The 26,112-nt window shown below is 38.7% G+C and overlaps 1 protein-coding gene across 2 annotated transcripts in view; it reads left to right on the forward strand.

Moving 5' to 3' along the window:
* PPP1R1C (protein phosphatase 1 regulatory inhibitor subunit 1C) overlaps positions 1 to 26,112 on the forward strand; it is a 122,802-nt gene that overhangs the window by 35,143 nt on the left and 61,547 nt on the right. For both annotated transcript variants that reach the window (XM_005905935.1, XM_005905936.2), the window contains exons 3-4: positions 19,522 to 19,559; positions 21,481 to 21,541. In XM_005905935.1, coding sequence (XP_005905997.1) covers positions 19,522 to 19,559; positions 21,481 to 21,541 — 99 coding nt within the window. The remainder of the gene's footprint in view (positions 1 to 19,521; positions 19,560 to 21,480; positions 21,542 to 26,112) is intronic.

Here is a 26,112-nt window from a genome sequence, read left to right on the forward strand (position 1 = left end):
AAGGGAATTCCAGAAAAACATCTACTTCTACTTCACTGACTACGCTAAAGCCTTTGACTGTGTGGATCATAAAAACTGTGGAAACTTAAACAGATGGAAATACCAGACCACCCTACCTGTCTCCTGAGAAAGCTGTAGGCAGGTCAAGAAGCAACATTTAGAACTGCACATGTAACAATGGACTGGTCCAAAACTGGGAAAGGAGTATGTCGAGGTTGCATACAGTCACCCTGTTTATTTAATTTCTATGTAGAGTACATCATGTGAAATGCCAGGCTGAATGAGTCACAAGCTAGAATCAAGGTTGCTGGGAGAAATATCAATAATCTCAGATGCACAGATGACACTACCCTTATGGCAGAAAGTGAAGAGTAACTAAAGAGACTCTTGATAAAGATGAAAGAGGAGAGTGAAAAAGCTGACTTAAAACTCAGTTCAGTTCAGTTGTCAGTCGTGTCTGACTCTCTGCAACCCCATGAACCTCAGCATGCCAGGCCTCCCTGTCCATCACCAACTCCCGGAGTTCACTCAAATCCATGTCCATTGAGTTGGTGATGCCATCCAACCATCTCATCCTCTGTTGTCCCCTTCTCCTCCTGCCCTCAATCTTTCCCAGCATCAGGGTCTTTTTAAATGAGTCAGCTCTTCACATCAGGTGGCCAAAGTATTGGAGTTTGAGCTTCAGGATCAGTCCTTCCAATGAACACCCAGAACTGATCTTTAGGATGGACTGGTTGGATCTCCTTGCAGTCCAAAGGACTCTCAAGAATCTTCTCCAGCACCACAGTTCAAAAGCATCAATTCTTCAGCACTCAGCTTTCTTTATAGTCCAACTCTCACATCCATACATGACCACTGGAAAAATCATAGCCTTGACTAGATGGACCTTTGTTGGCAAAATAATATCTCTGCTTTTCAATATGCTGTCTACATTGGTCATAATTTTTCTTCCAAGGAGTAAGTGTCTTTTAATTTCATGGCTGCAATCACCATCTGCAATGATTTTGGAGCCCAGAAAAATAAAGTCTGACACTGTTTCCACCGTTTCTCTACCTATTTCCCATGAAGTGATGGGACCGGATGCCAGGATCTTCATTTTCTGCATGTTGAGCTTTAAGCCAACTTTTTCACTCTCCTCTTTCATCAAGAGGCTCTTAATTCTTCTTTGCTCTCTGCCATAAGGGTGGTGTCATCTGCATATCTGAGGTTATTGATATTTCTCCCAGCAATCTTGATTCCAGCTTGTGTTTCATCCAGCCCAGCATTTCTCATGATGTACTCTGCATATAAGTTAAATAAGCAGGGTGACAATATACAGCTTTGACGTACTCCTTTTCCTATTTGGAACCAGTCTGTTGTTCTATGTCCAGTTCTAACTGCTGCTTCCTGACCTGCATACAGGTTTCTCAAGAGGCAGGTCAGGTGGTCTGGTATTCCCATCTCTTTCAGAATTTTCCACAGTTTATTGTGATCCACACAGTCAAAGGCTTTGGCATAGTCAATAAAGCAGAAATAGATGTTTTTTTAACTCTCTTGCTTTTATGAGTATACAGCGGATGTTGACTTAATACTAAACATTCAAAAAACTAAGATCATGGCATTCAGCCCCATCACTTTGTGGCAAATTGATGGGGAAAAAAAATGGAAACAGTGAGAGACTTTATTTTCTTGGGCTCCAAAATCATTGCAGACAGTGACTGCAGCAATGAAATTAAAAGAAGCTTGCACCTTGGAAGGAAAGTTATGACAAACCTAGACAGTGTATTAAAAAGCAGAGACATCACTTTGCCAACAAAAGTCTGTCTAGTCAAAACTATGGTTTTTCCAGTAGTCATGTATGGATATGAGAACTGGACCATAAAGAATCCTGAGCACCAAAGAATTGATGCTTTGGAACTGTGGTGCTGGGGAAGACTCTTGAGAGTCCCTTGGACTGCAAGGAGATCCAACCAGTCAATTCTAAAGGAAATCAGTCCTGAATATTCATTGGAAGGACTGGTGCTGAAGCTGAAGCTCCAATATTTTAGCCACCTGATTTGAAGAAATGACTCACTGGAAAAGACCCTGATGCTGGGAGAGATTAAAGGCATAAGGAGAAAAGGCAGCAGAGGATGAGATGGTTCGATAGCATCATTAACTCAATGGACATGAATCTGAGCAAACTCCAGTAGCTAGTGGAGAACAGGGGAGTCTGGCGTGCTGCAGTCCAAGAGTCAGACACGACTTAGTGGCTGAACAACAACAACAATAACAATATGGGTGCTTAACATGTATCTCTTCAAGGATTAAATCATATGATGCTGATGCTGGCCTTTATCACCCCCTGAAGGAGTTCAGGGAGGATAGAAGAAATGAGGAACTTTGTGCTCTGGAATAAAATGGCAGGACAGGTCTTCAGATAGTTAAATATTTCAGGAGCTGATTTTACAAGCCCTACTCTTTTATCTCTTCATATCTACTAAAATACTAAAACCCTTCATGGTGAGGACTATTTCTCATGACTAGCAGAAGCTTCACAAGACTAGCAGAAACTTTCTGAAAAAAATATGTGCTTGATTGCATGTACTCTCCATTCATCAAAATCACTTATCCTTCCCTCCGTTCTCTTTGGAGCAATTTCTCAGAGCTATCTGAGGTGCTGTCTCCCAGGCTGCAGTACTCATTTTGCCCCTAATAAAACTTAACTTGCAACTCTCACATTGTACATTTTTTAAAGTGGATATAGGTTATCAATAAGACTGCTGCTACTGCTGTCGCTTCAGTCGTGTCCGACTCTGTGCGACCCCAGAGACAGCAGCCCACCAGGCTCCCCTGTCCCTGGGATTCTCTAGGCAAGAACACTGGAGTGGGTTGCCATTTCCTTCTCTAATGCATGAAAGTGAAAGTGAAGTTGCTCAGTCACGTCTGATTTTGAGACCCCATGGATTGCAACCTACCAGGCTCCTCCATCCATGGGATTTTCCAGGCAAGAGTACTGGAGTGGGGTGCCATCGCCTTCTCCCAATAAGACTAAGGTGGCACAAAAAATATATGGCATCATTCACTAGTTACTGTACTGTACATAATATCCCCAGATCTTATTCATCTTACAACCCTGCTTGTATTCTTTGGCAACATCTTCCCTTTTCTCTACCTCTAGACCCTGACAACCTCTCTGTTTCTTTGAGTTTTAATTTTTAAAATTTCATAGATAACTGAGATCATACAGTATTTGTCATTCTCTGATTCATTTCATTTAAACGTAATCCCTAAAGTTCCATCTCTGCTGTCACAAATGGCAGAATTTCTTTCTTTTCATGGCTGAATAATAGTCCATTATATCAGATGGTCCCTAGCTTATGATAGTTCAACTTATATAATTTTTCAACATTATGATGGTGCTACAGCAAAACTCATTTAGTAGAAACAAATTGAATTTTGATCTTTTCCTGGTCTAGTGATATTTGTTACCAGACTCTGCTGATGCTGGGCGGCAGCAGCTAGCTGTACCTCACAGTGAGCCATGCGATCACAATGGTAAATACACTTGCAACCATTCTGGTTTCCACTTTCAGTACAGTATTTAAAAAATTACAGGAGATATTCAATACTTTATTATAAAAGTCTTTGTGTTAGATGATTATGCCCAACTCTAGGCTAATGCAAGTCTTCTGAACATGTTTAAGGCAGGCGAGGCTAAACTTGATGATCAGTAGGTAGGTGTATTAAATGCATTTTCAACTTACAGTATTTTCAATGTATGATGGAATTATCAGGACATAATCCCATCATAAGTTAAGGAAGATCTATATGTATACCACATTTTCTTTATTCATTCATCCATTAATGGACAATTGGTTGTTTCCCTATCTTGGCTGTTGTAAATAATACTTTAATGAATATAGGTGTTTTCTTTTTCTTTGGATAATTACCCAGATGTGGAACTTGTGGATCACAGGGTAGTTCTCTAGGTCAGGAATATCCTCTGGAGAAGGAAATGGCTACCCACTCCAATATTCGTACCTGGGAAATCCCATGGACAGAGGAACCTGGCTGGCTGCAGTCCATGGAGTTGCAAGGCCTGGACACAACTTAACAATGAAACCACCAGAGTAGCTCTATTTTTAATTTTTTTGGGAACCTCCACACTATTTTCTGTAGTGACTATTTTTTCCTTCAAACACTGAATATATTCTACTCTTTCCTGGACAGTAAGGTTTCTGCTGCAAAACCCAATCATAGTCTCATGGGAGTTCTCCTATATGTGAACATTTTTCTCTTGCCTCTCTAAAAATTCTCCCTTTGTCCTTAATTTTAGACAGTTTTATTATATTGTGTCTTGGTAGAACATATTTTTGAGTTGAAATTTTTTGGAGAGCTATAAGCTTCATGTCAGAGAAGCCAATGGCACCCCACTCCAGTACTCTTGCCTGGAAAATCCCATGGACGGAGGAGCCTGGTGGGCTGCAGTCCATGGGGTTGCTAAGAGTCAGATACAACTGAGAGACTTAACTTTCACTTTTCACTTTCATGCATTGGAGAAGGAAATGGCAACCCACTCCAGTGTTCTTGCCTGAGAATCTCAGGGACAGGGGAGCCTGGTGGGCTGCCGTCTATGGGGTCACACAGAGTCGGACACGACTGAAGCGACTTAGCAGCAAGTTTCATGTACTTGGAGTTGTAAACCTCACCCAAGATTTAAGAAATTCTCATCTTTTAAAATAATAAACTTTCTGCCCCCCTTTCCATCTCTTCTCCTTCTGGGATGCACAGATTACTTCTTTTAATAGTTTCCTATAGTTCACTTAGATTTCTTCACTCTTTTTCATTCTTTTGTTTCTTGTTTGCCTCTGACAGGATAATTTCAAATGACCTGCTTTCTACTTTACCAATTCTTTCTATTCTTTGATCAAGTCTACTCTTGCTCTCTATTGCATTTTTCATTTCATTCATTGCATTCTTCTGCTCCAGAATTTCTATTTGGTACATATACATGTATACACAGAAAGTTCAACAAATCAGGTGTTCTTGAGTCCTGATTTTTTTGAATTGTCTCTTGTTTGTTAAACTGTCTTTTTTTGACTCTTGTAGCTCACTGAGATTTCTTAAAACAGCTATTTGTTCCAATATTTTTTGTGGCAAACTGCAGATCTCCATTTCTGTGGTGTTAATATCTAGGATGGAGAAGGCAATGGCAACCCACTCCAGTACTCTTGCCTGGAAAATCCCATGGACGGAGGAGCCTGGTAGGTTGCAGTCCATGGGGTCGCTAGGAGTTGGACACGACTGGGCGACTTCACTTTCACTTTTCACTTTCATGCATTGGAGAAGGAAATGGCAACCCACTCCAGTGTTCTTGCCTGGAGAATCCCAGGGACGGGGGAGCCTGGTGGGCTGCCATCTCTGGGGTTGCAGAGTCAGACACGACTGAAGCGACTTAGCAGCAGCAGCAGTATCTAGGACATTATGTGGTGTGCCATGTCTTTGATGACTTGCATCGCTCTCTTCACATATGAAGAAGCATTTGCCTACTTCAGTCTCTATTGACTGGCTTCAGGAGAGAAATACCTCTGTCAGCCCTGTTAGGGATCTTGAGGCTAAGATTGTATACCTCCTCTAGATCCGGCAAAATCAGGCTGAATGCTGACAGTCGCCCATTCACTTTCCTTAGGGCAATGCTGAATGCTCAGGTTTGTGTGCCTTCTTTCAGTCCCATGGAGTTGAGCCAGCTTTTGTGCTTGCTCACTAGTCTACTGAAAAAGCTTGCCCCTGCTGCCCTTGAAGGCAAGTGCATGACCTAGCATGAAGTGGGAGTGTGTGTGGGTGATGTGAATGGAGTCTGGGGGCCAGCTGGAAGGACCAATAGGCAGGTTACCCCTAGTAGCTTGTGGTGGGCTTCCTGATGGAGTCTGCAACACAGTTAGTAGGATCCACATCTCTTTAGTGCCCACCAAGAGCCTGACTGCTAGTTTTCCAGCTGCTCCCCACCTCTTAGTTATACAGCACACTTCAGTATTCTGGATAGGTTGAGAAAGAAGTGGGTCTCTTTAGCAGCAACCCACACAACGGGGAAGGCTGGGAACACACTCACAGACTCTCTCTGTTCCCTGTAGGAGAAACTGTGGTCAAAGAAGATCTCTCTTGGCACTGAGTTATGCTGCCTTGGGGGAGGAGTAGTGTGGGTAAAGTGAGACTCTTCCTTTTATGCTTTTCAATGTGTACATTCTCAGATTTTCTTTTTCTGCTCCAACAGTGTGCTGGAACTTCTACACTAGACTTCTGACTTGTGAGATTCTCAATACCAGGGTTCTTTAGGAACAAGGTGATGGGAAATTTTTATTTCACCATTTTGATGTTGTAACTTTCTTTGAGTAAGAATTTACAGTAGATATTAAGTTCTTCCAATTCTAAATTTCTATGTTTTTCATTTGTCTCTAATACTGAAAATTTTACTTTTCTACTTACACAAGTATTGATCTACTTTTCTATTTTTCCTATTGAGCAGAATAAATTACTATTAGGACTGGAAACATGAGCCAGTTACTAGCCTACTTTGAAATCCTTTCTTATGTTGGTATCTTACATTATTTCATCATAATTTTCATAGAAAGTGTTTCAGAAGTGATCATCAAATTGTCCTGCTCAAATAGCCCTCTATTAGAGATTTCTCATTTCTCTTGGATTGGCTACTTCAATCTTTCAGAAAATTAGAAGTCTTTGTCATATTTTGAAAAATTTTAGGCACATGTGCAATATTTAAACAGTAGTATAGCAATACACTACAGATTTTTTAAAAGAAAATAGCTACTCTTTAAAGTTCTCTAAAATTTCTAAAAATAGAATATCAATCATCAACATTAGAAAAAACTTTATACAAAGCTCTTATCTTATTAAAAGATTTTCCAAATGTAGCTACCTGTAGTAAATAAAGTGGATGAGCCAAGAAAATGTTATAAAAGTTAAAAAAAGAAAAAAATTATAAGTAGACCAAATTATTCATATAACATATGTTCATTCGTGTGTTAATATAATTACTTTTCACCCTACAAAGCCTATTTTAATATTTGCTTCTTCCCTTTGATTGAGAACATATGATTATGTTTATTTCCATCTTTGACAGCTTCAAAGTGCTTATCATTGAATTTACAGAATATTTATCTGCATTCATTTGATATGATGTTTAATTATTTCATAGTGTTCATTTTTCCAATTATTTTGTAAACTTCTGGTAGGCAGGATTAGTACCTACATTTTTCTTTTCTATACATATAACTCTCTTCATGTCAGCATACATGGTAGTTAACACAAAATATTATTTATGATCAATTAGACTAAGTAATTATACTCACTGAAAAGGAACTGCTGAACCAGAATAACAAGTTATGACTTACTGTTTTTCCCTTTAAATTTGGTTAGACCTCAATGAGAAATAGAAATGAATGTTTCTTGATCTTTGTTCTATTAAGTCCAAGTACTATTCCACGTCATAGGTAAAATGCCAAATATAAGTGACTTAGTTTAGAGTCTCTGGAATGCAGAATCTGAGAAAAGGGTCAGGATGGAAGTACTTTAACTGGAATGTAGTCTCAGAAAACAAGAATGAGTGAGATAAGGATGAAGGAAAAAGGAAAAGGCTCATAATCAAAGTCATTCCTGTAGAATGGAGGCTCGACTGTGTTGGGGTCTCCTGAGAGGCACCTAGACAGCCTTTCTAGTGCTGCCCACCTGAAGAATAGAAGCTGGAACTCATATATACTGTCTCCATGCCCATACTGTCCCTTGGCAACAATAACTCCACCTGCGGTTAGTTCTCCTAGAGCTAGAGAATGGCTAGGGAGAAAGAGGAAAGATAAATGCGGCATTTCTCTTTTGTGGTGGTGACAAGAATTTCCAGACCCAATTCCAACAGGGGTGTGTTCCTCATACCAACAAGCCAATTCTTCCCCACACCAACAAGTAATTCTCAGGACACCAGCACGGTGTCTGAGAATTCAACTCTATTCTAATTCTAAAAAAGATAGCACCATGTTTCACAGGCTGAGGACTCGATCCTACAAGACCATCCTCCACTTCAGATGTTAGTTGTTAGCCCAGGAAGGTACTTATGCTACTAACAAACTGGAGGTTCCAATGACTTCCTTTTTGGGTTTGATTAAATTGCTAGAATGGCTCACAGAACTCAGGAAAACTCATTTACCCATTAGATTACTGTATTATAAAAGGATATTAGAGGATTTGAATCAACAGCCATGTGAAGAGATATATAGGGCAATGTCCTATTCAACCTCAAGTCGCTCTCCTCTTCCCTGGAAATTAGGAGGTGAGACAAAGCTCCAACCCTCTAATCGCATAGTTGGCAACCAGCCCCTACCTTGAGTGGGATCCAAAGTCACCTTCCTTGAAGAACTGAGGACAAGAGTTTTTTTTAAGAATTGAGGACAAGAGTCCAAGTATTATCTCACTGCTCTTATCTCAGGAAATTCCAAATGTTTGGGAAGCTCTTGTCTAGGAATTGTGGCTGAAGGCCAAATTCAGATAACCAAACATATATATTTCCCCTATAAATTACAATATCGCAGGTGGGATGCAGAGAACAAACAAATTATATTCATTGACTACAATAACACAATTATAATTTCTTGTGCCTTGACCTGGGGTCTTGTCTGGGTTCTGCACACCAGCTTGTAAGAGGGGGCACTCACAAGATGAGAAAAAACAAGATAACACAAGTTATGGAAACTAAGTCGCATGGATAAGCACTGAAGGAACTGAAGGTGTTAGCTTAAAGAAAAGATAGGACAAAAAGATAGGTTTGGTCAGCTGCAGGGGAAGCTGAGCTTTTCTGGAGCTTTTTACTGCAGCTATGACTGAAGTCATGGACGGGCTGATGGGATGAGACACGGGCTATATGAAGCATCCTCTATAAGAAGTAATATTTAAGAAAATTTTAACAAGAATATTTTAAAACTTTCTTCTCAACCTTTGGAAATGCAACTCCAGTGAGGCCCCCAAAAAAAATAAAAGAAAAACTGACTAGTAAATGGCTAAATATTAGAAGAGCAAGAGAACACACAAATCAGCATTTTTTTTTCAATTCACTATTCAGAGTTATATTTAGATGAGTGCAAAATGCATTTGGTCAACCACTTCACATTCAAATTCATGTGTGTGGAAATAAATTTGATCCATCTGTGTCTGAATTTTTATTTTTTAAACCACCAACATTTTCTTTTACAAGAACTGATTTCCAAGGAGTCTTATGATATCCCCAACTTACTGCCAAACCTCTCAAAAAGCCTAAAATGTGGAAGATGTACTGAACCTCCTCAAATATACTGGTTTTTAAATAAAAATAAGCAATAAACAAGCAAAACAATATCTGATTAGTCTGTTACAATGCAATCTGTGTTGAAATGAAGCATAAAAGAGGAAACGAGAAAGTTGTATATAGTATCTATTTTTAGTACATATACGCTTCAGTTCAGTTCAGGTCAGTTGCTCAGTCATGTCCGACTCTTTGCGACCCCATGAATTGCAGCATGCCAGGCCTCCCTGTCCATCACCAACTCCCGGAGTTCACTCAGACTCATGTCCATCAAGTCGATGATGCCATCCAGCCATCTCATCCTCTGTCGCCTGCTTCTCCTCCTGCCCTCAAACCCTCCCAGCATCAGGGTCTTTCCAATGAGTCAACTCTTCGCATGAGGTGGCCAAAGTACTGGAGTTTCAGCTTCAGCATCATTCCTTTCAATGAACACCCAGGACTGATCTCCCTTAGGATGGACTTGTTGGATCTCCTTGCAGTCCAAGGGACTCTCAAGAGTCTTCCCCAACACCACAGTTCAAAAGTATCAATTCTTCAGCATTCAGCCTTCTTCACAGTCCAACTCTCACATCCATACATGACCACTGGAAAAATGATAGCCTCGACTAGACAGACCTTTATTGGCAAGGTAATATCTCTGCTTTTCAATATGCTATCTAGGTTGGTCATAACTTTCCTTCCAAGGAGTAAGCGTCTTTTAATTTCATGGTTGTAGTCACCATCTGCAGTGATTTTGGAGCCCCCCAAAATAAAGTTAGCCACAGTTTCCACGGTTTCTCCATCTATTTCCCATGAAGTGATGGGACCAGATGCGATGATCTTCGTTTTCTGAATGTTGAGCTTTAAGCCAACTTTCTCACTCTCCACTTTCACTTTCATCAAGAGGCTTTTTAGTTCCTCTTCACTTTCTGCCATAAGGGTGGTGTCATCTGCATATCTGAGGTTATTGAGATTTCTCCCAGCAATCTTGATTCCAGCTGGTGCTTCTTCCAGTCCAGCATTTCTCATGATGTACTCTGCATATAAGTTAAATAAGCAGGGTGACAATATACAGCCTTGATGTACTCCTTTTCCTATTTGGAACCAGTCTGTTGTTCCATGTCCAGTTCTAACTGTTGCTTCCTGACCTGCATATAGGTTTCTCAAGAGCCAGGTCAGGTGGTCTGGAATTCCCATCTCTTTCAGAATTTTCCACAGTTTATTGTGATCCACACAGTCAAAGGCTTTGGCATAGTCAAGAAAGCAGAAATAGATGTTTTTCTGGAACTCTCTTGCTTTTTCCATGATCCAGCAGATGTTGGCAATTTGATCTCTGGTTCCTCTGCCTTTTCTACAACCAGCTTGAACATCAGGAAGTTCACGGTTCATGTACTGCTGAAGCCTGGCTTGGAGAATTTTGAGCATTACTTTACTAGTGTGTGAGATGAGTCAATTGTGCGGTAGTTTGAGCATTCTTTGGCAATGCCTTTCTTTGGGATTGGAATGAAAACTGATCTTTTCCAGTCCTGTGGCCATTGCTGAGTTTTCCAAATTTGCTGGCATATTGAGTGCAGCACTTTCACAGCATCATATTCAGGATTTGAAATAGCTCAACTGGAATTCCATCACCTCTACTAGCTTTGTTCATAGTGATGCTTTCTAAGACCCACTTGCCTTCACATTCCGGGATGTCTGGCTCTAGGTGAGTGATCACACCATCATGATTATTTGGGTGGTGAAGCTCTTTTTTGTACAGTTCCTCTGTGTATTCTTGCCACCTCTTCTTAATATCTTCTGCTTCTGTTAGGTCCATACCATTTCTGTCCTTTATTCAGCCCATCTTTGTGTGAAATGTTCCCTTGGTATCTCTAATTTTCTTGAAGAGATCTCTAGTCTTTCCCATTCTATGGTTTTCCTCTATTTTTTGCATTGATTGCTGAGGAAGGCTTTCTTATCTCTCCTTGCTATTCTTTGGAACTCTGCATTCAGATGCTTATATCTTTCCTTTTCTCCTTTGCTTTTTGCTTCTCTTCTCTTCACAGCTATTTGTAAGGCCTCTCCAGACAGCCATTTTGCTTTTTTGCATTTCTTTTCCATGGGGATGATCTTGATCCCTGTCTCCTGTACAATGTCAGGAACCTCCGTCCATAGTTCATCAGGCACTCTGTCTATCAGATCTAGTCCCTTAAATCTATTTCTCACTTCCACTGTATAATCATAAGGGATTTGATTTAGGTCATACCTGAATGGTCTAGTGGTTTTCCCTACTTTTTTCAGTTTAAGTCTGAATTTGGCAATAAGGAGTTCATGATCTGAGCCACAGTCAGCTCCTGGTCTTGTTTTTGCTGACTGTATAGAGCTTCTCCATCTTTGGCTGCAAAGAATATAATCAATCTGATTTAGGTGTTGACCATCTGATGATGTCCATGTGGAGAGTCTTCTCTTGTGTTGTTGGAAGAGGGTGTTTGCTATGACCAGTGCGTTCTCTTGGCAAAACTCTATTAGTCTTTGCCCTGGTTCATTTCATACTCCAAGGCCAAATTTGCCTGTTACTCCAGGTGTTTCTTGACTTCCTACTTTTGCATTCCAGTCCCCTATATATACTTAGATATGGTATAATGCAAATAACCTACACAACAAGTCATGTGTAAGCAGTTTGCATATGAACCTCTAGTTTAAATGTGGAATGGATGATCCAGGACAAATTTATGCTTACTTCTGAAAAATGACTTGAGTCATATAGGTTACCAACGAAGTTTCCCCATCTACCTCCTGGCTACTCCCTTGTCTCCTTACAGACTGCTCTGCCTCAGTCTATCCCATAACTATTGCTATTACTCAGGGGGGTTCCACCTAGATCCTTTGTTTCTTTAGTTCACCATGCTCCTGTAGAGTAATTTAATCCTATCGCATGGCATCACTGACCATTTAGATGACAATGACTTTCAGGCCTGTATCTTCAGCTTGGCTTTCGCTTTTGAAAAAGACTATTCCCGACTCTTCCACTTAGTCAATAAGTATTTCAGCGTTTCCGTAAGTACTCATCTTATGACCCAGAAACTTTTTTTGACTTCTTCTTCCTTCTTTGTCACTCCCTTTCTACTTCCAGTGAGCCCCCAAGTCAAGACCCTTCTTTCTCTTAAGCATCTCTCTAATCTAGTTCAAATCATCATTTTCTACCACCTGAATTACTGCAACACCTCCCTACTCAGGATAGCTTCCTCCAAACCACTCTATGCATAACTGTTAATGGCTCTTTCTACAACAGAAATCTGATCATACCTCTTTCTGGTTAAAACCACTTTTAACCATCACTTTTCATCACTTTTAGAATGAAGTCCAAATTTCTCAATGTAGTTACAAAGCCCTGAATTATCTAGCTTATTAGGTTTTCAAACTCTTCTCTGAATTCACCCCTGGCATTCTACTGTCCAAATATCTGAGTTGTTTTGTGTGTGTGTGTGTGTGTAATTTTTAAAAAATAGTCATGTTTTCTCACACATCCAGTGATATATACTCCCACACTTTCTTCTGATTAAAATTTATTCTCCTCCCTAGTCCAATCCCATCCAACTTCCTTGTCTCATCGATTTTTCCTGTTCCACTGACAGGACCATGCCAGCTTAAACGTCCTTTCTTCCACACTGGTTCTGCCAAGGCTGTTTGATGCCCCACTCACCTTGCACTTCCTCTCTTACAGCCCTTATTTATCACAATGTACTATAGCTGTTTCTTTGTCACTCTCTTTTAATACAGTTTAGACTCTCTATGAGGATTAAACCCCACTTCCTAGCAGGAGTCCCAACACATATTACACATGCAATAAATTACTGTTTAATATATTTAAATACTAATATACCATTTTAGATCCATAGTAACAGCATTACATCGGAGAAGATGATGGCACTCCACTCCAGTACTCTTGCCTGGAAAATCCCATGGACAGAGGAACCTGGTAGGCTGCAGTCCATGGGGTCGCTAAGAATCGGACACAACTGAGTGACTTCACTTTCACTTTTCACTTTTATGCATTGGAGAAGGAAATGGCAACCCACTCCAGTGTTCTTGCCTGGAGAATCCCAGGGACGGGGGGAGCCTGGTGGGCTGCCATCTATGGGGTCACACAGAGTCGGACACAACTGAAGCGACTTAGCAGCAACAGCAGCAGCAGCAGCAATAGCCTTACATACAAAACAGACTATCATAGGTGCTAACTTACAAACTGCATTTAAGAATGTGTTTTCATTTTCTTCTTGTATCATCATTCATAGGAAAAATGTTTTAAGACTTATACAAATATAATGCTATTTTCCCTTTTGATGTGTAAACACACACATAATTTTTTTTCTGTTTTATCTGAACTTGGTGCTAAATGTATTGAGTATCTAATTACAGTACTTTGTCTTTTAATAGTTCTTTTATATACCTACTATAAATAAAGATGGAGAAGCTCTAAACAGTCAGCAAAAACAAGACCAGGAGCTGACTGTGGCTCAGACCATGAACTCCTTATTGCCAAATTCAGACTTAAATTGAAGAAAGTAGGGAAAACCACTAGACCATTCAGGTATGACCTAAATCAAATCCCTTATGATTATACAGTGGAAGTGAGAAATAGATTTAAGGTACTAGATCTGATAGATAGAGTGCCTGATGAACTAGGGACGGAGGTTCGTGACATTGTACGGGAGACATGGATCAAGACCATCCCCATGGAAAAGAAATGCAAAAAAGCAAAATGGCTGTCTGGGGAGGCCTTACAAATAGCTGTGAAAAGAAGAGAAGCGAAAAGCAAAGGAGAAAAGGAAAGATATAAGCATCTGAATGCAGAGTTCCAAAGAATAGCAAGAAGAGATAAGAAAGCCTTCTTCAGCGATCAATGCAAAAAAATAGAGGAAAACAACAGAATGGGAAAGACTAGGGATCTCTTCAAGAAAATCAGAGATAACAAAGAAACATTTCATGCAAAGATGGGCTCAATAAAGGACAGAAATGGTATGGACCTAACAGAAGCAGAAGATATTAAGAAGAGATGGCAAGAATACACAGAAGAACTGTACAAAAAAGAGCTTCACCACCCAGATAATCATGATGGTGTGATCACTCACCTAGAGCCAGACATCCTGGAATGTGAAGTCAAGTGGGCCTTAGAAAGCATCACTACAAACAAAGCTAGTGGAGGTGATGGAATTCCAGTTGAGTTGTTTCAAATCCTGAAGATGATGCTGTGAAAGTGCTGCACTCAATACGCCAGCAAATTTGGAAAACTCAGCAATGGAAAACCACAGGACTGGAAAAGGTCAGTTTTCATTCCAATGCCAAAGAAAAGCAATGCCAAAGAATGTTCAAACTACTGCACAATTGCACTCATCTCACATACTAGTAAAGTAATGCTCAAAATTCTCCAAGCCAGGCTTCAGCAGTACATGAACCGTGAACTTCCTGATGTTCAAACTGGTTGTAGAAAAGGCAGAGGAGCCAGAGATCAAATTGCCAACATCTGCTGGATCATCAAAAAAGCAAGAGAGTTCCAGAAAAACATCTATTTCTGCTTTCTTGACTATGCCAAAGCCTTTGACTGTGTGGATCACAATAAACTGTGGAAAATTCTGAAAGAGATGGGAATTCCAGACCACCTGACCTGCCTCTTGAGAAATCTGTATGCAGGTCAGGAAGCAACAGTTAGAACTGGACATGGAACAACAGACTGGTTCCAAATAGGAAAAGGAGTACGTCAAGGCTGTATATTGTCACTATGTTTATTTAACTTATATGCAGAGTACATCATGAGAAATGCTGGACTGGAAGAAACACAAGCTGGAATAAAGATTGCCAGGAGAAATATCAATAACCTCAGATATGCAGATGATACCACCCTTATGGCAGAAAGTGAAGAGGAACTCAAAAGCTTCTTGATGAAAGTGAAAGAGGAGAGTGAAAAAGCTGGCTTAAAGCTCAACATTCAGAAATCGAAGATCATGGCACCCAGTCCCATCACTTCATGGGAAATAGATGGAGAAACAGTGGAAACAGTGTCAGACTTTATTTTTCTGGGCTCCAAAATCACTGCAGATGGTGACTGCAGCCATGAAATTAAAAGACGCTTACTCCTTGGAAGGAAAGTTATGACCAACCTAGATAGCATATTCAAAAGCAGAGACATTACTTTACCAACAAAGGTCGGTCTAGTCAAGGCCATGGTTTTTCCAGTGGTCAGGTATGAGTGTGAGAGTTGGACTGTGAAGAAGGCTGAGCGCCGAAGAATTGATGCTTTTGAACTGTGGTGTTGGAGAAGACTCTTGAGAGTCCCTTGGACTGCAAGGAGATCCAACCAGTCCATTCTGAAGGAGATCAGCCCTGGGATTTCTTTGGAGGGAATGATGTTAAAGCTGAAACTCCAGTACTTTGGCCACCTCATGCGAAGAGTTGACTCATTGGAAAAGACTCTGATGCTGGGAGGGATTAGGGGCCAGAGGAGAAGGGGACGACAGAGGATGAGATGGCTGGTTGGCATCACTGACTCGATGGATGTGAGTCTGAGTGAACTCCGGGAGTTGGTGATGAACAGGGAGGCCTGGCGTGCTGCAATTCATGGGGTCGCAAAGAGTCAGACACGGCTGAACGACTGATCTGATCTGATAAATAATCATTGCTTTTTAGAGCATACTGAAAATCCTCAAGTAAATTACATTTGAGACAAGAAAACAGAGAGTGTATGAAGGTTACGATTTTTAGGACAGATAAAATACTAAGAGTTGAATTAGAACTAGATTACAGAGATGTTTAATCTTCCATGCTTTAAAAGTGAATAAAGCATCTTTTTTTGGAGAAATATTGCCTATGACATCAAGAAAATGTTTATAGATGTTCTAAGACAAAAGCTAACTTCTATATTTTTCAAATCTACAAAAGTTATACGAAGTGGGATAGGATTGTAAAGATATACTTCCACTGACCTTCCTTTCTGTTCCTAACAGAAACACATTTACTATTGATGACAGAATGCCTATAGTGGATTAAGCTATTAAAATATTACCACATGTTTATAGGGACATATATTTTTAATATGGAGATACTTTGTGACTTTTAGGAATATATCTTTCATCTATAGCTAAAAAAGAGAATTTTACTTCTTATAGAGAAATCTAGTTAAAAGGAAACTGTTACTTTACGTCATTTTATAATAGTCTGTTCATGATAGATCTACTTAGATAAAATTATTTTGAAATTCACGGTACATCTACACAGTTGAAAATGCAAAAAATTTGGGAAAAAATTGTTTTTCAGTGGAGGATCTCAAATAGAAAATAAGAATTTGACTTAAACAAGAAATCCTTTAGTTTAGCAGTTTGATTAAGGTACAGAAGCTTCAAAATTATCAAATATCCACTTCTATTGGCTTCTTAATACGTTTAAATCTAATTTTAAGTGTAGCGTTGCTTCCCAGTTTTTCTTAATGAATTGTAGCCCCCAAAATTGGTCTTCAAAAATTATGAGCTGACAATTTAAATTAGAAATACACTGATATCATATTTTCAGGTTGAACAATTATGTCAAGTAATTAAATTTATGAGCTATAAAGGAACATTAAGAAATTTACATTTATATTCCATTACCTTTTTTAAAAATGGAAATTATTCCATTTTTTTCTGATGGACTGGTACAAGTTGCAAATCAGATTTTAAAAGTCCCTGTCAATTTTAACAGCTAGTGGGGAAAAAAAAAAAAAAATACAAGGCATTCTATGAAGTGGAAAGAGTACTAAATATTCTAAACTTTAGTAAGAAGCTAAATATGTTCTCATATCAATGCCTCTTAGACCTATCTCTAAAGTAGATTTTCTTGAAATTCCCTATCATCACCATTTAAATGATTAACTTCTGAATAATTTTCTTATGTTCACCTTGTTTCCCTACTCTTAGTTATGGGTCTTGATTTGGGGACCCTGCCATGAATACCTCTGTGGTATTCTGTGTGATAGAATAGTGAGATTTTAGTGTTTTAAATTGGATAAAACCTTCATTAATCATACTCTGTTAAAGGTATTAAGTTTATTAGGTCAAAATGACAGAGCACACTGCTGAGAAGACAATAAGTGCTTGTTAAATAATTACTTGATAGTCCAATTACCTGAAATATCTGATATTTTTTTAAATCTATAAAATTGATATAAAATATGACATAATCAGCTTTCTAGGTAATTCGATGAAAACAAGATAGACTTTTTAAAAATCAGAATTACTGGAATGAGTGTAACTGTTTAAACAGATGTCATCCCCACCCCCCAAAAAAAAAACCCATGCATTAAGTGAATCAATTTATTTTCTTGGCGCAAATGTGGGAAATCCAAATGCCAAACAAGAAGAAAAACTTTACCAAAGACTAAAAATTACAACTGATAAGATGATGCAACAGTTCTTTGACCCCCACATAAGCTGGTTCTGTGGTAGGATAAAAAATGTTTTATAAGAGAAACCAAGTTTATAAAAATCAAGACTACTAATGAAAAACAGACTTCTGAGGTTTTAAATGATCTGATTTTTCTGTTCTTCTTTTACTGTGTTTGGAAATGACAGCAGAAATCATGAAATATAAGCATAAAAGTAGTTTGGAATATTTCTAACCTCTATCACAAGACAATTACTGGTTGAGAGTTCTTTCTTAATAACCCAACATGATTCATCTTGCGTTTTCCTTGTCATCTCCTTCACTGTTGCCACATAGAATACTTTGTACCTGGTTCTTTTCTGCGGCCACAAAAATGAACCATTTCGTGGGGAGCTCTGAGAGAGAAAAATCTATTTGATAATGAGGCTATATCCCTAATTTTGTCAATTAAAAGTGGAAAGCTATAAATAATATAAGAAGAAAAACACAGCTGTGTGAATCTTGGCACGACAGTGTGAAGCTATCCCTACTGTTTGCTGCTTTTCCCACATCCCCCTTTCCAATGCATTTAAATTCATTGCTCTGGCGGCTTCAGTTTGGGCCCCAGTTTTGACTAAATCTAACAGCCCAAAGAAAAACACAGCTGAAACCACTGCCTGGTGGTTTAACTCACAGCCCCAAATGATAGGCCTCCAACAGAGCCCAGCAGGTTTTCAGCAAGAAGGCTCATGAATAGAGTTCCTTTTGGAAAGTGAAGAGTTTGATAAAAAGTCAGAAACAGAGGCTTTACCATAGCTGTCTTAGGAGAGTTTGCATAGCCCTGCTAGAAAGAAACAAGGCAATGTTCTAGTCCCCTACTATAAGAAATATCTGATAGATTTCTCTGGTACTTTAAAACTGACTTATTCTATGTTAAAATGCTAAAACCACAAGGAAATGACAAATTCACATGCAAAACGAAGAGCTGAACTGTGCACAGCTATTTCATTTGTATTTGATTTATTCTCATTCAGTTCTGAAGACCTGTGGGTCAGTGATCATTCCTGAACTAGCAAACCTAAAGCCTTTATGGAAATTTTGTCCTTGAGTCTGCCCTTCTCTATAGGGTTGAACTACAGATTATCTCCTCATCAGCTGTGATCCAAGGATCTCCAAAAAATACATATATATTCAAAGGTATATAAACAGAAGATAATCAGCTGAAATGTGGTTTTATTTAGAAACACTTCTGTTTTCAGAGATCTGATGGTAAATTCCTTCTGAGACTGTCAAAGATGGCACCAATGTCATGATTAAATCTCTAGGACACCTCAAAAAGAGGACTAAACTGCTTTTCTCTGTTGCTACTCCTCTGTGCAATATTTCTGACAAAGTTACTGATTCTTTCCAGGAGCATATAGAAAAGAGAGGGCTGCCTCTCTTAGAGTCAGGATTGGGCTCAGTGGAAAAGTAGATTTTGTTCTGCTTATAGGTAAACAGGTAAAATTGACATAGGCTACAGTCAATACACTGCAAAATCCATGAGGAGAGGTTATTTGTGCCTTAACACTGCGAAGTTCATGAGCCAACAGCTGGTCTGAGGCATTTCCCTGGTCCTCCTTCTGGATTGCTGGTGGGCAATTTGGGATTTCATTGTAATTTTTTTATTACCCTTTTAAACCTTTGGGAGAGGGTTATCTCAGAAGGCAACTTTTTCTTTCTGTGTCTCGCTTCCCTCTCAGCCACTAGACTAAGTCATGGATATTGTATAAGCATTAGAAAATGATTAATTCATTCTGTTCCATGTTATTGAAATTTTAATGTGAATATTATAAGAAAACATATCTAAATTGCACCTACTTCTCTTGCAGAAATAGATGACAAGAGGGTGACTAACACACAAGCAGAAGTAAGTTTTCTTCTATTTTGTGTTAAATATATGTCCAATCCAATCAGCTAAAAACACAACCAGCTCAATCTGATTGTGATGCAAAATATGATATCAATACAACTGTGCTGTATAAACTATTTAATGTGCTTTTCCTGACTGGATAAACAGTAAAATGGTGTCATTAAATTGTGACCTCTACCTTTGATTCTCCACCTACGAAATACTAACCCCTGGGAAAAACCTCTAAAATAAACTACTGATTTTAGAGCCAAAATACGGTATTGATAGTTTCAGTTTAGTGGCTGGTGGAGTGTGACCATCACAGGTTGGGGCAGCCAGTGTTGGGATCCTGCAACAAGAAGGTGGAGGACAGACACCTCTTAAAGGTTCTCTGATGTGTGGAACCGAGAGCAGACCCTGAGGCCAGAGGCTTCACACACACATGCAGGACTTCAGGTTGAAAATGTGAACCAGGGGAGGCTGGGGTAGCTGCTAACAAAGGAGATACAAAATACAAGAAAATGAGCAAATGTGTCCATAAATGGAATAAGTATTGAATCGGATTCATGCAGACTCAGTAACCAATGGCCACATGAGTAGGCATACAGCAATGTAGAAAGAACAAAATACCAGAACGTGTCTCTCAAAACATTTCTAAAAATTTTATTGAAATTATAAACGTGAAATGGTTTGAAAACTAAATCCCTACATAAAAATAGTTTTTGCTACTTAATAAACTTTACTAAACAAACCAACTTTTATGTAGAATTAATTTTCTACTTCATTTTGAATATGTATATATGGGAATAAATATATAATAAAACTGGAAGTGAATGCTTCTTGAAATCAACCAGATGTAACAGAATACAGTAGAGACAGAAGTCTCAGTCATCCACACATTTATACTAATGTAGAGCTGCCCTGCCTGCGTCTGTGCATAATAGACAGATCACAACACTCTATTCTGGGGAAATTTACTTGTACCATTTGCTTTGGTTGATATGGATTCAGTAACTATTTGGTTGAATTTTTTCAGTTTTTAATAGATTGTTTTTGCATTCTCTAAATACCAACATCTTGGTGACTCCTTTGAGGGCAAGTAAGCTTCAGTACGTGTGAGTAAAGATGCCTGAAGCTCTATTTACTGTGAAACAGTTTCTAGTATTTTTCAGCCTCTGTACATTATGTTCTTTCTAATATGGATGGAAAGCCTAGCACAATCCTCAGAAAGTATCTTGCAATTGTTTATACTCGAACTTTTTGAAGCAAAAATAAATGCTCCAGACATGAAAACTCCAGTCTTTGCCATACTGAAATATTTAATAGATACGCTATTAAAAAGGAGTTTTTGATATAATCTGATTGAGGTATAGAACACATATATATAATTTATTATAATGAATAATGGTTTATACATATATACATACCTTTATCTATCTATATGTCTATCTCCATCTAAACTTTAAAACTTTGGCCCTGAAAAGTGTTCCAATTTATATCATTTTTAGTGCAAAAAATTCTTCCCCAATAAATTAATTCTGATCCAAAGTGCTTAAGTAAGAGTGTTAAGTATCAGTTTTGTTATGAAAGATCTTTTGAACATATGAAGGAAAAGTACCTCAACACTAATTTCAAGTAAATGAAGCTATTAGATTGAACATCTCAATTCCATAGGGTTATAGATTGGTATTACTTAACAAAGACTCTCATTAACCCTCCAGAACCATTAACAATTCTACAAACAGATATAATTATACCTTAGTCATAGTTTCGGAGTGTATTTTGTCCTGGCATTTATGTTTTTCTTTAAAATGCAAAGGATTAGTAGTAGTTTCTTTTCTCTATTTAAACTGTTAGTAGGTGTTTATTTCTCTCAAAGGGCTAATGACATTGTACTTTTTATCCAAATATAAGACTTTTCCTTTTTTTCTTTATCCAGGCACAGAATGCAACCCCTAAGCAAAGGAAGCAGAGTGTGTACACAGCACCCGCCATGAAAGGTACTGTTCAGGTACTGTTTCGGGTTCTTGAGAGTGCTAAGTTCATGGCTGACAGGCATTCTGCTCTCAGACACCTTATACCTGCTTAAAAGCTACATCTAGTCTCACCTCTACAACTTGGTAATGTGACTTTCAGTAAGGTAATGTTATTTGAAACCTTGTTTAACCAAGAGTGAAACAGTTGAAGAAGGAATAACTAGATACGTCTCAAAATCATAGTCTGGATGTTCAGATTTTCCAGAATAATGACAAAAGTTTCCTTTTACCCTTTCTCACATGTTTTCCTTGCAGAGATTTTTGTAGAACCCCTAATTACTCTTGCCGATGTTCACAGTTAATTATCTTTTTTTTTTTTTCCCAGGCTTAAGCAAAGTAGTTCTTGAATTTTGGACAGATACAATGTAAAGTGTTGCTTCATTATCCTGTGTCAGAAGCAGCTCTAAGAAACCCAATCAGACAGCTATTAGCTGTACATATAACAGCTGCTGAAATAACAACTAAGAAGGCTAGCTCAGGTTCCAGCATTCTCCCAGAGTTTCTACCCTTCCCCTCCAAATTAGAACTGCTAAAAGTACATCTAAGTGCATCCGAATTTTGACCAACATCAATTTCAGGGAAGGCTTCTTTCATTTCTCACACAAGAGTATCCCTGACATGAGGGAGAGTCCAGCAGCTCATGTTCCAGCCTGGCTCTTGGGCTGCTGGCCCAGGGGCTCATCATGCAGTCGTCCAGCTTTGTTTCAACTGCAAGAGAAGCCAGCTGAGCAGCTTACTCTGGAGTCTAGAGAGATGTCTAAATCGGGAGTGAAATTTTCCACTCTGTATTCTCTCTAGATTTGGGGCCTTTACAGAGAGGTGGGATATAAATGGACACATTAATAGCTACTTTCCATAAACTTCCTTCCTGCGCAGCTATAAAATATCATGCTTGCTTGTTCATGAGACTACAGTAAATAATGCAATCAGCATTGTAGTTCATTTCAGGGTAATTATTGAGGCTATTAGGCTTCCTTCTCTCAAGACCAGTGTAATCATTTTTGAAGATACTTTGCCTATTGTAAGCCATCTTGTACTTTTAAGACACGACAGTTTTGGCATGAATGGGCCTCAACGAAAGATATATGTTCACTCATTTAATGATTTCCTCTGTTCTATTTTGGGTTAGTTTAACTAAATAAAGACTGTTCTCATGTCCTTAGAGAATAATAGCATTAGTTTTAAAGGAAAATCTTAAAATCAAATCCCAAGGGCTCATAGTTTTCATTATATTTAGCTCTCTAATATCATAAGAATGTGGGACCCTAACATTTAAGGACATTAGTCATATTGTACATATTTTACACATATGATAATCTTTTTTTTTTTCATGAGTTAAAGACTTGAGAAAGCACAGAAATGCCTTCATGAGGCTATTGGGGGATAAGCCACTTAGGTCCTCATTTATTACCTGTAAATACCTAGGAGAGTCTCCTGCTTCTGATAAAAGAGAAATCAGTCCACTTGTCCCTTTAGAGACAGAAATGAATATTTCAGGACAGAATTAAGCAATAGTAACATATGGTGCATTGTGAGCACATTAAGAAACTTCAATCATAAGAAAGATGAATTAGTAAAGGAAATGTTACTGAAATGCAAAATCAATAATTCAATTGCTCTGAAATGTATAATTCTTCAAATTGCAGTGGAATATGCAATTATTGAGTGTATAAATATTTGCTGGGAGAGCAAAGTAGTACCAGGAGTGATTTATAGTTCTGAAAAAAATCACTCTGACCAAATGGTTTGGTCTGACTAGGGTTTCGTAAATGACCCAGTGAGTAGCTAGTTAGTAAAACAAAACAAACTAGCCAGATTCCCTTCTTCTCTCATATTAGGTTCTGAGGAGTTACTGGACACAGAGGCCAAAGTGACAGGAGAGAGATGCTACATCTACCAAATGTCATTGCAATTAATGCCCAGATAGACTCATCTCCCAGCTCCTATATTCATTTATTTTTCCCCCTTTCAATTACTATGGTATTTATGGCCCCACCAGATTTCTGGAAATAGAGACATGTCCAGGTTACCTCTTATGATGAAAGTTCTATGTGAAAGTTCAGAGGTGGGCAGAGGGTAAGAAATAGAGCAGAGAAAACCATTTTAAACAGGTACGTTGTCAGGAATGATAGACTAATGACCTCCAAATTTATATCTGTAGGCCTAACGTATCTCCTGAACCTCAGACTTTCTAACTAGCTACCAATTTTTTTCACTTGAACGAATGACACTTATTGAAACGTCTCAAATTTAACACGTCCAAAACCAAACTCATTGGTTCTTTTTTGGGTCTTCCCCATCTCAATAAATCTTATGCAGCCGTCGAAAACAAAAATCTTTGCACAATCCTTGACTACTCCCCATTACCAAAGCATCATCTACTCGTGTTAGTGCCGATTTCAAGAATGACCCCTACTCTGTTCTCTGGATCTTGCATTGCTATTGCCTTGTGTGACCACCATTCTTTCTTGCCTTGGCTGCTGAAGTCGCCTACCTACTACTCTCCTGTTTCTGCTCCTGACCCTCTACAAGCTAATCTCTGCACACAAACCAGAGTAATGCCTCTAACCCACAGATGTGATCATGCGATCCCCTTGATCAAATCCTCAAAAACTTCCTGTCACATTCAGAATACAATGAAAAATCCAATCATGGCTTACAACTCCCTGAATGAGCTGCACTGGTCTTTCTCTTTGATCTTATCTCCTTTCATACTGCCCCTGTTCACATTAGGGTTCAATGTCATGGACTTTTTCATTATTTATAAACATCTCAAGCACACTTTCATATCAGAGCATTTGTGCTTTCCACATTTTTTGCTTGAGAAACTCTTTACCCAGTGGCCTCACAGTTGGCTCAGCTACTGTGCCCTCCTCAGAAAGGTCTTTCTCTCTTGATAACTGCCCCTCCTACCATTGCTGTCTACATCCTTACAGCGCTACCTCAATTTTTTCCATGGCCCCAATCATTAGGTACCAATAATGAGGTGTCCATGATAACAGTCTTGTTCATTTGATATTCCCAGCATCTAGTACAGTTCCTGGCACAAAACCGGTGGTCAATAAAAACTTGTTGAATAACCATAATGAATTAGGGAATTCAGCCACATTGTCATCTGCTCAGGAGAGGATGTCCCTTAAACCTTGTTCTACTAATTGTCATACTTGTGACTCTGTTTCTGCTTCTCTTTGCTTTCCACTCTCTGGTTGATCCTCTTCATCCCCTTGGTAAGTTCTTCTCCATATGCTTCTGTTTTTCTATTTTTGCTTTTCCCCACTTCCCTTCCCTCTGATCAAAGAGAAAATCTGATTTGGAAAATTACTTACCATCAAGAATGATGCTTCAATTTTCCTGGATTCTTAACAAAGGTTATCTCATGGACCACTGGAATGATTAAGTGATTGCCTCTGACTAAAACCTGATTCTTCCAATAATTAGCTTGCGGCCAAGATGGCAGCATCATATGAAACAAACTTGGCAATGTAAATAGAAGAATCTGGACATGGTTTTCTTCCTTTAGAGATGTTTCATGATTAGATTGGAATATTGACTCTAAGAAAATAATAGCAGATTTAGCTCTTGGTCTTGCCACCTTTATAGCCACAACATTATAGTCATTCTAAGTTGTCAAGCTTAAAGAGTAACTAGTATAATTACCAAATGATGTATAAAATATCACTTCCATTTTTTTCCACTGCATCTAACCTCAGAGTATTAGATTGGCTATGTTCTTTTGAAGGTTCTATTAACAATATATTAGGCTTGGGTTATAGCCAGATAATCAAAAGTTCCAGGTTTTTGCTGTAGCAAATCTAAAAACTGACCAGACTCCAGATATTCAATCACCTACGTAACATGTCTTTCTTATGTCATAGGAAGAAATCTCATGGAGATCAAATATCATGAGATCAAAATTAGCTTGTTAAAAACTACATTTTGATCTCCACAGCAAATCAATTTGTCCTTCAATATTCCCCTTCTCAAGGAGGTGCTTCTTCCTGAGTTCCGGGATTCTCTAGTGACTCTCCCTCTCCTTCACTCTCTTCATTAGTGGAGTACCAGGTCTCGTGAAGTGCACCCCATTAGTATCTCTCCCACCTTCCCCTCCTCTATTTTATCTCCAATGCCACAATAACAATTCAAATCACATTCATTTCTTATACATAAAAGGTTACTCTCCATACAGTCTCTTATCTCTACTTCCCAATTGTTTTCTACACTGTAACCAAAGTAAAAGATGCTTGCTTCTTAGAAGAAAAACAATGACAAACCCAGACAGTTTATTAAAAAGCAGAGACGTTACTTTGCCAACAAAGGTCTGTATAGTCAAAGCTATGGTTTTTCCAGTAGTCATGTGTGGATATGAGAGCTGGATAATAAAAAAGGTTGAGTGCAGAAGAATTGATTCCTTTGAACTGTGGTGCCGGAGTAGACTCTTGAGAATCCCTTGGACTGCAAGGAGATCCAACCAGTTAATCCTAAATGAAATCAACTCTGAATGTTCATTGGAAGGACTGATGCTGAAGCTTAAGCTC

The sequence above is a fragment of the Bos mutus genome, chromosome 2 (assembly GCF_027580195.1).
Source record: "Bos mutus isolate GX-2022 chromosome 2, NWIPB_WYAK_1.1, whole genome shotgun sequence".
In the NCBI taxonomy this organism is placed as follows: domain Eukaryota; kingdom Metazoa; phylum Chordata; class Mammalia; order Artiodactyla; family Bovidae; genus Bos; species Bos mutus.